Source organism: Ailuropoda melanoleuca, chromosome 8 (assembly GCF_002007445.2).
Source record: "Ailuropoda melanoleuca isolate Jingjing chromosome 8, ASM200744v2, whole genome shotgun sequence".
In the NCBI taxonomy this organism is placed as follows: domain Eukaryota; kingdom Metazoa; phylum Chordata; class Mammalia; order Carnivora; family Ursidae; genus Ailuropoda; species Ailuropoda melanoleuca.
In genome coordinates this window covers 122714981-122729397 of record NC_048225.1, presented here as the reverse complement: position 1 = coordinate 122729397, position 14417 = coordinate 122714981, and the positions used below count along the sequence as shown (strand labels likewise).

The 14417-nt window shown below is 40.0% G+C and overlaps 1 protein-coding gene across 4 annotated transcripts in view; it reads left to right on the top strand.

Annotated features, from left to right (window-relative positions):
* UAP1 (UDP-N-acetylglucosamine pyrophosphorylase 1) overlaps positions 1-14417 on the top strand; it is a 41827-nt gene that overhangs the window by 5715 nt on the left and 21695 nt on the right. For all 4 annotated transcript variants that reach the window (XM_034667238.1, XM_034667239.1, XM_034667237.1 and 1 more), the window contains exons 2-4: positions 2370-2706; positions 11461-11665; positions 13696-13871. In XM_034667238.1, coding sequence (XP_034523129.1) covers positions 2427-2706; positions 11461-11665; positions 13696-13871 — 661 coding nt within the window. In that variant the 5' untranslated portion in view covers positions 2370-2426. The remainder of the gene's footprint in view (positions 1-2369; positions 2707-11460; positions 11666-13695; positions 13872-14417) is intronic.

Below are 14417 nucleotides of genomic sequence, written 5' to 3'. Positions count from 1 at the left end.
ATGGCCCTGTTGAGCAATCTGCTGTGGGCTTCTTGTTACTCTGTTAGGTCTAAATTCCTTGGCTTGGTTCAAGGCTCTTCATGGTCAAGTCCTACCCTACATCATTTCCCATCATGCTACATAGAACTTCAACTTTCTTGACTGCTCTCTGTCACACAGGCCGACTCTACTTGTTTTTTGATTTTATCTGTGTAATCTGCTCAACCCTTGAGGCACGCACAGCTCAGATCATGCTTCCTTTGTGAACTCGTTCTAGACAACGCCTATCTTCTCTTGCATTTATCTAGAGTAGACAAGTAGATTCAATATTTCCTCTTTCTCTTATTTTTGAATAGTACACAGTTTAACATTTTGCTGTATTACATTGTCTTATCTGTTGATTGTTACGTGTGAATTGTTTGTCCCTTTAGGGTTCAATTCTTAGTAAAGATAATAGATACGTTTTTATTGCTTCTTTGTAGAAGTTGCTGTTGAAATAAAATGATTATAGGTGTTCCTGGAATTTTTTTATTCTGAATACAACAGAATCATTTCCATCATTTGCACTAGAAGGAGAACAGTTTTTACTAAGAAGTCAAGTGTTCCTTCAGTGGTAGCTCATGGTCAGAGGAGTACTACAGAGGCAACAAAGTGAGGTAGTCAGATTGTGAGCCCTAGAATTGGACCGTCTGGTGGGCTCACATCCCAGCTCCAGTGGTTGGCCTGGTTGTGTTGCCTCTCTGCCTCGGTCTCCTCAATGGTAAAGTAAGGAAAATAGTAGTACCTATGTTGTAGAGTTCGTGAAAATTAAATGAGACCTTGTAAGTAAAGTTCTTAGCGCAGTGCCTGGTTTATAATGCTAATTAGAATTACAATTAGTAATACTAATTGTCTTACATGTTTATTTTTAAATTTTTAATTATTTTTATTTTTTAAAATTTTAATTCCAGTATATTTAACTTACGGTGTTATATTAGTTTCAGGTGTACAATATAGTGGTCCAGCAGTTCTATACATTATCCAGTGCTCATTGTGATGAGTCCTCTTTATTTTTTTTTTTTAAAGATTTTATTTATTTATTTGACAGAGATAGAGACAGCCAGCAAGAGAGGGAACACAAGCAGGGGGAGTGGGAGAGGAAGAAGCAGGCTCACAGCGGAGGAGCCTGATGTGGGGCATGATCCCACAACGCTGGGATCACACGCTGAGCCGAAGGCAGACGCCTAACCGCTGTGCCACCCAGGCGCCCCTATTTTTTTTTTTTTAAAGATTTTATTCATTTATTTGACAGAGGGAGAGAGAGAGACAGCCAGTGAGAGAGGGAACACAAGCAGGGAGAGTGGGAGAGGAAGAAGCAGGCTCCCAGTGGAGCATGGAGCCCGATGTGGGGCTCGATCCCAGAATGCTGGGATCACGCCCTGAGCTGAAGGCAGATGCTTAACGACTGAGCCACGCATGCGCCCCAAGAGTCCTATTTAATCCCCATCACCTGTTTCATTCTCCCCACCTACCTCCCCTCTGGTAACCATCAGTTTGTTCTCTGTAGTTAAGAAAAAGTCTGTTTCTTGGTTTGTCTCTTTTTTTTCCTTTGTTATTTGTTTTGTTTCTTAATTTCCACATATGAGTGAAGTTGTGATATTTGCCTTTCTCTGATTGACTTCACTTAGCATAGTACTCTCTGGCTGTATTCATGTTGCTGGAAGTGGCAAGCTTTCATTCTTTTTTATGGTTGAATAATATTTCATTTTGTATATACACACACACACACATACCCCATATCTTTATCCATTTGTCAGTTGATGGACACTTGGGCTGGTTCCATAACTTGGCTATTGTAAATAATGCTGCAAGTAAACATAAGGGTGTATGTATCCCTTTGAATTAGTGTTTTTGTTTTGTTTTGTTTTTTTGGGTAAATGCCCAGTAGTGCAATTACTGAGTCATAGGGTAGTTCTATTTTCAACTGTTTGAGGAATCTCCATACAGTCTTCCACAGTGGCTATCCAGTTGCATTTCCACCAACAGTGCATGAGGGTTCCCCTCATCCTCGCCAACACTTGTTTCTTGTGTTTTTTATTTTAGTCGTTCTGACAGGTATGAGGTGATATCTCATTGTAATTTTGATTTGCATTTTCCTGATGATGACTGATGTTGAACATCTTTTCGTATGTCTGTTGGCCATCTGGATGTCTTTTTTGGAGAAATGTCTGTTCATGTCTTTACAAGTTGGATCTCACAAATCTTGTGAGGGAAAGGCAGAAGTTAATTTCCTTAACATGAAGTTTTTTTTTTAAATGTACTTATTTGTAGTAGGAAAAGCTCCTTTGGTTTTGAGGTTGGACTTTGACCTGCCATCAATCCCTTTTTTTTTTTTTTTTTTTTTTTTTTAGGTTTACAGGTAGAGAGATTACACCTTGATCCTCACGAAGCTTGGCTACCAGAGCATTATGAATGTTAACGATCTCAAACTCAGGTTGTCCAAAGCTGGACAGGAACACCTGCTACAGTTCTGGAATGAGCTGGATGAAGCCCAGCAGGTGGAACTTTATGCAGAGCTCCAGGCCATGAACTTTGAGGAGCTGAACTTCTTTTTCCAGAAGGCCATTGAAGATTTTAACCAGTCCTCTCAGCAAGAGAAAATGGATTCACGAATGGAGCCTGTCCCTCGAGAGGTGTTGGGCAGTGCCACCAGGGACCAGGATCGGCTGCAGGCGTGGGAAAGTGAAGGTACTGAGCATGGAATGTTCATTTTAAAGTTTGTAATGAGATATACCAGAGGTATTAAAGTAGTTGGATCATGTCATGATTGTTTGGACTCTCCTCCTGACTTAAACCAGGTGGCTGATCAGAAAGCAACAGATTATGTTGCCAAAACTTCTGCAGCATCTCCCCTTGCCAGCATGCTCTTTTCATTTCTGTTCCCCACTCAGGGCTCTTCTCATTCAAGTCTTAATGTGCCTCTAGTCTCTTTCCATGCTTATTTCCATACTTCTAGATTTCCCACCCTGAAGCACAAGTTAAATGTTTCATTTTATGCTGGCTTCATCGAGAAACCTTACGTAGCCTGTATTTCCAATCTGGTCTCCTCTATTTCCCTCCACTCCTACTGCCCCATACATTTTAGCTGGACCAAATAATTCTCTGAACATTATGTCTTTTCTGCCTTGGCTCGGACTGGCCTTTGCCCCTTCTCTGTCTAGCTGGGTCACCTTGAAAGGTGATCTCCTGGAGTTGTGCTATGCAGTGCAGTGGGGCATGTGGGGAGCATACATTCATCTTTTAAGGTTCTTTGATCATGACCTTTTCTTCAGTGTTCCAAGTTGGAGTTATTTGTCCACACATGGCTTCAGTTTTTTCTTAGAATAAGAGTTGTTTTTGTCTGTCTTCATCATGACATTGTGGACTCTTGAAGAGCAGCACATGTCCTGCTTGTCCGTGTGTGTCACAGGGCATTTAGAACAGGGTTTTAAGCAGTTAGAAGTTGGTTGACCAATGTTTGTTGAATTGCCCCCATTTTTTTCTTCCAAAGTGTATCATAAAATCTGTCCCCATGACCAGTTCTAATTAGTGCCTTTGAGAATGGCAGAATTGCTCAAATGTACCTTTCGTGGTGGAGTTCAGAGCTATGGTTTTTATAACCCACTTCTTCTCTGTAAGTGATAGTGACTGAATGTTGCAGCTCAGGCCCTTGAGTGTGCACGTTCCTTGTCAAATCTGGACCTCATGTCCTCAACTGTAGAATGAACAGATCTGACTAATGCTTTTCTTTCCTTTGTAAAAAATATTACTTTATTGCAAAAATATCAAAATAACAGAAACACTACAGAAAAATTGCCCTTTACTGAATCAGATGTTTTTATTTGCTCACATTGCCTCCTATTACTTGATTATATGTATATTCAGTTTTATGGATGTGCAATAGTAGTATTACAGATATAATCTTATAGTCTGTATTTGTACCACAGTGTTGCTATTTTTGTTTTGTCTTTCATTCTTTGGCTTTCCCTGTTCCCACAAAAAAGACAGATAATTGCCATTATCAACCTTCTGTATACAATCCATGTCTTTCTCTGGGCATACAGATTTAATGATTTTCAAACTGTGTTCCAAGGAACCCTAGGGGTTCCACTGCTGGGGAGACTGCTCATGTAGGGAGGGGGAATGGATACTAAATATCTTTGTCTCTAACTCCATCTTCCCATTACAAGAGCAGTTCTAGTTTGACATGTTTAATGTATTTGATCTTTACATGAGGTTTTATTTAAAAGTGCTTAGAGATTAAAAAATACCGAAAATAATTAGATGATCTCCAGGAAGTGCCCTTTTAGATCTTAAGTGCTTGGTAGACGCTAACCCAGCTTCTTGGAATAGGGCTCTGCCACTAAGCTGTGAGAGAGTGACTTCCAGATGGATCCTTCTGAGCGGAGAGCTGTGGTGATACTCTGACCCTTACTAACTCTGGATTCATGAATCCTCCCCTCCACCCCTGGGTTTCAAAAAGGCTATTACAACAGAGCAAAAGTCACACGGGGCTCTTCATATCCTCAGGTATCCCAGTTGCCTGTATTTCTCCTTGTGATTTTATGAGGATGAAGTCTTCAAATGAACTCCTATGGAAAGCCAAAGACCTTGTATAGCAGGGACCATGAGCAACAGTCTAAACCTCCTATAATTTGAGTCTTCTTGATGACCTTTTTGTTGGAATCTGTGGAACTAGTCTACTTTTATGACTTTTCATTTAAACTGAAATCTGGAACTATTACAACCAAGTGTACTTCAAGAAAGTATGAAACAAACTTCCTTTTGGCTTATTGTCAAGGGAGCAATATTTATTTGTGGCTTAAACAGTAGGGATGAAGAAGGAGACTTTGTTACTTTTCATTCACTTAGCCAGAAACTTCCACGTGTGTGCAAATTCATAACAAAATGAAGTTTTTGCAGTAAGTTATCAAGGGGAAGAGATTGCTGTTGTGAAGATTCTAATTGTTATATTTCAGATAGGAGGAAGATCCTGGCAGTTGTAGCAAAGACAGTGACCCCCTGTATCCCCCTCCTCAGGATGGGGGAAATGAAAGTATTGTACAGTATTTTTAGACTGTCTGGTGGCTGTTGACACTAAAATGGTCATTTTCATGCCTACAGTGGAAAATTATTTCTGGAGGATAAATATATAAGTGACCACTGTGCTCCTTGTTGAAGAGAGGTCTTATTTTAATTCTTTTTTTTTTTTTTTAAGATTTTATTTTTAAGTAATCTCTATACCCAGTGTGAGGCTCAAACTTATAACCCTGAGATCAAGAGTTGTATGCTCTACTAACTGAGCCAGCCAGGCGCCCCTTAGTGCATGCCCCTGTGAGCGGGGAGGAGGGGGGTGTGGTGCAGGGAGAGGGAGAGAGAATCTCAAGCATACTCTGCACCCAGCGCAGAGCCTGCTGCTGGGTTCTGTCTAATGATCCTGAGATCATGATGTGAGCCAAAATCAAGAGTCCAATGCTCAACCGCCTGAGCCACCGAGACATCCCTAATTTAATTCTTAAGGAGCAACTGAAAGATTTCTATCTTACAAAGCTGAGCTCTAGAGAGAGAAGTAATTAGAAGCTTCTATGAGAACATCATTTTAGTAAAGATACATTGGAAAAATGTATTTGCTTAATTAAAAAAACCCCATCTTTATCAAAGAAATGCATGCTTATACTGAACATAAAACAGTCTTCCAATTTTATAATAACATATTAATATCCAGTATTAGCTTCTTTTGTCTATGAGACACTTAAAAAAATTAATCTGAATGGTGCTTTTCTACTATATAGCACTGTGGTAGAAAAGTAAGTGGATTGCTTAGAAAAAATATATTCATAGCATTATCTCCTGTACATTTTCTGGAATCTAGTACAGTGATATTTTCAGTAGATTTGTTTTATTTTAAAAGTAACACATACTGGGGAGCTTGCATGGCTCAGTCGTTAAGTGTCTGCCTTCGGCTCAGGGCGTGATCCCAGAGTCATGGGATCGAGCCCCGCATCAGGCTCCTCCGCTGGGAGCCTGTTTATTCCTCTCCCACTCCCCCCTGCTTGTGTTCCCTCTCTCGCTGTCTCTCTCTGTCAAATAAATAAATAAAATCTTTAAAAAAAAAAAAAAAGTAACACATACTTATTTTAGAAAAATTGGAAAAAGAACTAAAAATTACAAAGGAAAAACTATAAATCTCTGCTATCCCACATTTCAGATACTCACTAGTAATATTTTATAGTATTTTCTTAGATACACACACACTGGGATTATGATTGGTGCATAATTTTGTAGCCTACTCACAAATTTGTTATGAAAAATTTCAAGCATATTTTGAAATGAATATTTAGAGATAAAAACAGTATAATGAATCCCACATATGGACCACCTTGTTAAACATGAAAATTTTGCTACTTTTGCTTTACCTATCCCTCCTTTTCTTTTTCTTTGCTGTAGTACTTTAAGACAAATCTCAAACATCGTGTTATTTTTACTTTTACTGAGTTCAGTATTCATCTCTACATATATGGATATTTTTTTACTACTCACAGTGCTATTATTATACCTCATGAAATTCACAGTAATCCTTCAGTACCTAAAACTGATTCAAATAGTGATTTCCCTTGTAGTCTGCTTTTTGTACTTGACGTTTTTGGGAAATAGTTAATCTATAAAATAATAGTTTTACCTGTACAATAGGATTAAAAGTTAAAGACTTAAAATATCTTTTCTGACTTTCTTGGATAGTCTTCCTTTATTTCCACTAGTTTAATAGCCTGTTTACCTGACTCAGTGTCCTGGGAGTGCTGACAGTTTAAATGGAAAGTTCTGGCAGTGCTGTACTTCACATGCACCTGTGCCATCCTCCTCGTTTCAGGCGCATGCCCAAATCCGGGTGTATGCGAGGCACTAGTCCAAGCAGGAAGTTATCCAGGAAGTGTTTGACCTATTCCCGGTCACTGTAAACTCTTCTCTTTGTTTCTTATAAATGTTATCAGGAAAAGTTCTCAGACGCCGTTGGGCCTATGACACATGACTCTCCAAGGAGAGAGATGTACTCCAGTCCTGGAAACTGCTCACTCTGGCTTGGTTTTTTTTCTTTTTTAACCTCTGATTTGGTCTCTGTTCGGTCCCTCTGTGGGAGAGCTATGAACTGTCCTCCAGTGGAAGGATGGAAAGGGTGTTAATAGTGCTGTACTTTCCTGTTTTTGTTTCTTGTTTTTTTCTATATTTCTGTGAACGAAGTTTTGGGGTAGGAGAAGCTCATAATTTCCTAATTGTCACATGGGTTAAGTACATTTATAATTCGTTAACATTTTTCAGATAGGTGCGATGCTGCCCATATAAAATTTGTTATGACAAATACAGTTTAAAATCAGGTATTATTGCCATATAACTGAACAACTTACCGAATTTTGTTGGCCCCCTTAATTTCAAGTAGTATTTTATCTGCCATTTTCAGACAGATAGTAATTTACGTGTTACACACACTTTAAACGTTGCCGTTGTATTGCGGTGACCCAGATGAGGTGGGTGAGGGCTTCAGCCCGTGAACACACAATCTGATACTGTTAACATCTGTAGCTGCATTTAATTCTTGAAATGCTGCTGGCCTTGATACTCTAGGGACTGCTTTCTTTCCTGGTGTTTTTCTCTGCTCATGAGATGCATAAGCAGGAAGAGGTGAACGCAGAAGCCCTTTTATTGTAAATACACGTGGATTGTGTTATAACTCATTGTGATAGTTGTGGTTAGAGGGAGGTGAGGTGTGAATGTAGATCTGCGTGGAATTGGACACCTGGTAGGCGTAATCTCCATGCTTCTCTTAAGATGTAGTGATTGGTTGGGTCATCAGGTCCATAGATGGGAAAAAGTTTGAAGAAAGTATGGCAGACAGGGGCTTAGGAAACATTTATTTGCATAAAGGATGAGGCTACCATGAGCTGCTGGTTAGAGAGCTATAAAACTGGAAAATTTGGAAAACTGGAATGATGCTATGATTTAGGAAATTGATCCTAGGGAGAGAAAAGTTTATACAGTGATATTGTGATAACTGGTTAGTACCTGTGGAAAGCACTGGTTCGTGCTGGGTGGCATCAAGTGATGGGGAGCTAGGACACAGAGCTGGCCCTTGGAACGGGCTCCTAACCTTTTCTGGGTAAGGTGGCTGTGGGAAATCATTGACTTTTGGACTGAAGGTAAAAGAAGGATGTCAGAAAGGATGACTAGAGCCACATTAACAATGAAACAACTTGGGGTGCCTGGGTGGCTCAGTCAGACTGTTAAGCGTCTGCCTTCAGCTCAGGTCATGATCTCAGGCTCCTGGGATCAAGCCCCGCATTGGGCTCTCTGTTCAGTGGGGAGCCTGCATCTCCCTCTGCCTGCCCTCCTGCCTGCTTGTGCTCTCCCTTTCTCTCTCTCTCTAATAAATAAATAAATAAATAAAATCTTTAAAAACAACAACAACTAAACAACTTAAAACACATGTGCTCAGTGAAGAAAATAAATAGTACAAAGAGAACAAAGGCCTCTGTGTCTAGATATTTATCTGGGACTTTTTTTGAAGATGTTTAGAAATATTTCTAACACCTTTGGTATGTGAGGGTTCAGACAGGCCAGACTTATCTGCAGTTTTGCAGTGGTGCAAAGCCTGTTTTGCAGCAACACTGAACTTGAACAGACAGGAGACTATTGATGAGCTTATCCCACTTGATGGGAGTACAGAGTCCTATCTCAGATTTGCTGGAGATAGCATATAATGTGTATGTACTGTATTCGTTTTCTAAAGTTTGAAGAGTTCTGCCTTCTGAAACAGCTCTGATCCATGGGGTTAGGTAGGGGATTATGAACCTGTATTTAATTGAAATGAGGCTTTTTGGGTCGATGACAGCAGAATTAAACTTATTCCCTAGAAACCATAGTTTCTGTGATAACTCAGGGAATAACCAAATGTAAAACAGTTTTCAAAACTGCCTTCTGTCGTCCCTGCTCCCTTCAAAATGCTTCATTTCGTCTCAGTCACTTTGGTACGTGGTAGTTATGGTGCTTGCTGAAAGCGGGTGCAGATCTGGAATGCTGTTAGAAATTTCAGTGTTTGGCAAGTTTTGGAGAATGTGGACTGTACCTGGCAGCTTTTGCTTGTGGGGTGGTAGGTGGGAGAGACTAAAAAAAAAAAGGTAGCACAACCTCTTGAATTCAGTGGAAAAGAGAAGAAAGGGCAGGAAAGAAACAGGAAGGAAAGTTTAGAGCCCTAAAACCTCTGGTGTTGTAATGGATCTGTTCAGTGTTTGGGTGTGAAGAGACTGCTGGAGGCTGTGCGGTGCAGGGCAAACCGGCCTGGAGTGAGTTTCTGATCCTTCTTCACATTTACTAACGCTGTGACCTTGGGCAAGACCCGCAACGTCTCTGAGTCCGTTACCTCTCACATGGGGGAAATTATTCCTACCTCTTAGATTAGTGTTACTAGTTTGGGGTCTAACTATTTTCACACCTTGATAAGGCACAGTGAAATGCTATGCAGAAAAATCACAAAGACAGTTCTGGTTCTAGGCAGGAAGAAAGAGAAAATCAGATCTCAGGGAGCTAGCTAAGCATAGCTTCATATCAAAGCTGAAAATTATGGAAATATCGGATGTGTTTTTCAAGTTTTTGATAGCTGGATAGTTGCTGGATCATGTCCTTGGGCTGTATTTTACTGACTCCTGAAGATAGATTGTAGTGTTAGGACTAGAGAAGTTTCTGAGTTTATAATGGGTTTAGAGTATTTCTTTAAGTGCTCCATGTACTAGCACATTAGCTTTAGGAAAGTATAACACATCAAACACATAAGGCACAAAGTTGGTACATTAGACACCCCCCATTACCTCAGGATATAAAAAAATAATAACAATGAATACCGGCCACCACTGCCCACTCTGGGCTAGTGTTCAGTTCTGGGCAGTGGCCAGCTTCCTTCCCGGTGTCTGAGGATTTCAGAAATCCCGTCAACCATTGCTTGATCTCATCTGGCATTTTCTAGCTTCCCGGAGACCCAGTTTCCTTGTCGCCTCTCCCCACAAGCGACTCTGCCTTGTGATGCTGAGCGGGTCCGGCTCTCAGAAGTGGTCTCTGGGTAACAAACTGAGGGCTTCAGGGGGTGGGGGGTGGGGGATTGGGATAGGCCGGTGATGGGTATTAAGGAGGGCACGTATTGCATGGTGCACTGGGTTTTATACGCAAATAATGAATCGTGGAACACTACATCAAAAACTAAGGATATACTGTATGGTGATTAACATAACATAATAAAAAATTTAAAAAAAAGTCAGATTTAACAACTTTAGTGATGAAAGGGCATTTTACTTTGTTGGTGAAGTATGGGCTTTCTTGCTGTTATTTTTCTTATTGTACTTTAAAAAAAATTGTTTGCTAAAAAAAAAAAAGTGGTCTATGGCAAAACTTGTTTTTTTAATCCAAACTGAGAGCCTCTGTTGTTAATAATATTTACAGTTTCATTTGTTTGCATTTGCATCTTAAATCCATCTTGAATTATTTTGATTCAGAGAATAATATTTTGATTCAAGCATTATGTTTGGTTATTACTTATTGCTGAGTATTCAACTGATGCAGACTGACGGGCTTCCCGGCAATGGGAATAAATCATCGACAAAAAGACTCTGAGTCTCACATCCTTGTGAGCTGGGATAGATGGCTCTTTGGCAAAAACAAACAAAAATGAAAACAAAACCCCTGCATTTTAATCCATTCTATTGATGTATAATTATATATAATAAAATGCTCTAGTTTTATGACTTTTTGCCATATTTATACACTCATGTCACTACCATTCCAGTCAAGTTATAGAGCATTTCCATCACCCCACAAAGCCTCCTCTTGCCCTGCCGTTATGCGGGCAGATCCCTGAGGCCTTTTCAGCTGAGTTGGCTTTCACACCCAGGTGTCCTGACCTCAGAGCCTGACTTCTTGACCTCTGTATGGCTTTGCTTTCCTGAGGGTTTCAGGTCTCTTTATTCGCTGGATGGTAGCTTGTCTAGTCTATTTGCATGCTCACTGACTGACTGTGTGTCACTGATGGATTTACAGGCTGGATAGCATATCATCATGCCTCCTGAAGCCCAGGTGTCCTCTTTTATCTTGTCTTTCTCTTGACACGCCCCATCTAGTAAGTAGTCAGCACTTGTGAAACGTTTGTAACATCTTGTTGGGCTTTGCTTCTGACATTTTCAGAAAAAGAATTATTAATTCATTAAAGCATATTATTCACGGCTTGGTGTTTGGTTGGGTTTATATAAATTTAATTTTTTAATAGTAAAAATGTTTTTATTAACAAGGTAGTTATCTGTGATCACGTGTGGATTTCTTGTTCTTTATGCCTTGTGCAGATAGGGTGACTCATTGCTGCTACTTCTTGTAGGTGTAGTCCTAAAATGTTGAATTGCAGAGGTTTTGTGATACAGGTGTTTTCTTTTCTAGGACTTTTCCAGATTTCTCAGAACAAAGTGGCGGTTCTTCTTCTAGCTGGCGGGCAGGGGACGAGACTTGGTGTTGCATACCCCAAGGGGATGTATGATGTTGGTTTGCCATCTCGTAAGACGCTCTTTCAGATTCAGGCAGAGCGTATCCTGAAGCTTCAACAGTTAGCTGAAAAATACCACGGCAACAAATGCATCATTCCATGGTAAGATGTGTCTTGATGTGGGAGAGTGTCTAAACATATGTCAGTCTATAATATTCAAAATGCATGTATACTTTATTCATAAGCAGACATATTTCCTGTTACTAATAATTTTCCCAGGAGCTGTAATTTACTATATACGTTAAAAGTAATCTATGTTATAGCCCAATAAATGATCACAGTAGTCTTAATGCACAATATATATTCTCCTTAGGCTTTTACATCCCTCCCTGAGTACTTTTAGGGACTCATTGGGTTCTCTTAGTGTATAAACTTTATACTGATTAATAGTTTGTCTGTGTATGAATTTCTGATTGAACATCTGCCTCCTGAAATTTGAAGGCATTTTTCTGTTGTTTCTGACGTTGTTGAGGGGTCTATTACTGTTCTGATTCCCAGTCTCCGCCCCCCCGCCCCAGCATGTAAAGTCTCTTCTTCTCATTGGCATCTGAAATTTCATGATGGGTGATAGGAGTCTATTTTTAGTCACTGCTCTGGGCGCTCAGGGAGTTCTCACAGTCTAGAAACTCCTATCCTTAAGTACCAGGTTATCTAGCTCTCCCCACACCCCCCCTTCCCATACACACCAGCTGAAAGCCCCCACTGATTTCTCTGCTGTGGGCCACACTCGGATCCCCAGGCTCTAGTAGAATGCTGTGTTCTCGGGGCTTCCTTGGCAAGTGTTGGTGTCCTGAGCACCAAGAGATTGTGGGAAATTCTGTTTTGTTTTTTAAAAGTTTTTGATTTAGCTCTTAAACCTCTTTCCCAGAACAGCTTTGGAAGTTATGTTTTGAGGGGGAAACCAGCTGTGTGTTTGAGATCCCTCAAGTCCCTAATCTTGTTATTTTAGCCCCATGTGACCCACAAAAGGTCTGCTGGTTTCTCTGTCCTGCCTGGTCCAAGCCCAGCGTCCCTACCACTAGCCTGGATCCCAGATCAGCAGATACCCTGGGAAAAGGCAGCTGCATATCCTTAGCTCCTCTCTGAAAGTTTCCCACTGTCTTGAATTTTAGTTCCATACCATGTTGCTTCTATAGCTCTCTGATGCCTTTAAAAATAGGCTTTTTGTAAATTCCCAGCTTTGCTAGCACTTCTCAACATGAGTGTTGGCGGGCAATAAACTGTTTTTTTCTTCTTGATTTCTTTGGGGATGTTTGAGGAACATCTGTGTTCTAAGCAGGCAGTATTCTCCTTACAGCCCTGACTCCCACTATCATGCTGAATTTTCTTCTCTCTTTTTCCTCATGACTTAGAATCTCTGTGCTCTTCTTACACAGAGCAGTCTAGCCATGTCTTTGTACTCAGAGTTCAAATGACCCAGGATAACTTGTGAAACAGATACCTGGCATGGTGGGAAATTATACCATTTTCTTAATTTATTCATTCAGCAGATATTGAATGCCTGCTTCTAGGTACTGGGGTCATATCAGCAATCAAAATGGACAAAAATCCCTACTTATATGTGGCTTAAATTCTAGTAAGGGCAAAAGCTACTGCAGTCACTAATTGTGGCTTTAGATAGAGTTTTTGACTCCTTTGCCACACTAGCATGGTTGATTTTTGTGAGAACGGATAATATAATTTCACTTTTAAGATTTTAAATGGAGGGTTAGCAGAGCCCAGATTCATTTCAAAACTTTAGTAAAAAGAACTACGAGAGATCATTAGAATATATTACATTTACTCTTTTCTCCCTATTTATTTATAATGGGAGTTTTAAATTTAAAATACAGTTTTCACAGAGTTCTAAAATGTTTGTTTAAGCCAGTTACAGGCTCTCTGTTGCAGGAGGTATGTTTCATATTGTTACATAGATTTATTTTATATGTAAGATTAATGAAGTTACTGGAAGAAAGGCACTTGGGTAGCAGCTAATGCTACCTTATCCAGGAAGAGGGTGAAGGAAGTCAGAACAAAGAGTCAGTATGCTCAATGATTTTTTTTTTTTTTTTTGCTTGGAAAATAGACAAGATTGAATTTTGCCCTAATTCCCAGAGCACTGTTGCTTAGAAGATCTACTTTTCTCTTGTAAGGTATATAATGACCAGTGGCAGAACAATGGAGTCGACAAAGGAGTTCTTCACAAAGCACAAGTACTTTGGTTTAAAGAAAGAGAATGTAATCTTTTTTCAGCAGGGAATGCTGCCTGCTATGAGTTTTGATGGGAAAATTATTTTGGAAGAGAAGAACAAGGTTTCCATGGCTCCAGGTTTGTAACCATGCTTATTTAAGGGTGACTAGAAATGGGAGTAACATAAATCCTTACATTTTGATTTTCTTTCTGATATGGTGATTTGGATGTTAAAAATTAATATTTAAGATTTTATTGCAGTTTAGCAATGACTTAAAAAAAATGAAAATGCCCAGGGGTGAAATGGATACGCTTTTTTTTTTTTAAATGATTTTTTATTATGTTAGTCACCATGCAGTACATCCCCAGTTTCCGATGTAAAGTTCGATGATTCATTAGTTGCGTATAACACCCAGTGCACCATGCAATACGTGCCCTCCTTACTACCCATCACCATTCTATTCCATTCCCCCGCCCCCCTCCCCTCTGAGGCCCTCAGTTTGTTTCTCATAGTCCATAGTCTCTCATGCTTCATTCCCCCTTCTGATTACCCTCCCCTTCTTTATCCCTTTCTTCCCCTACCGATCATCCTAGTTCTTATGTGAAATGGATGCACTTTTATATTTTTTGCGGACGCCTGCCCTTGAGAACAACCTGCGCAGCTCGCAGGGTGTTCATTCTCTT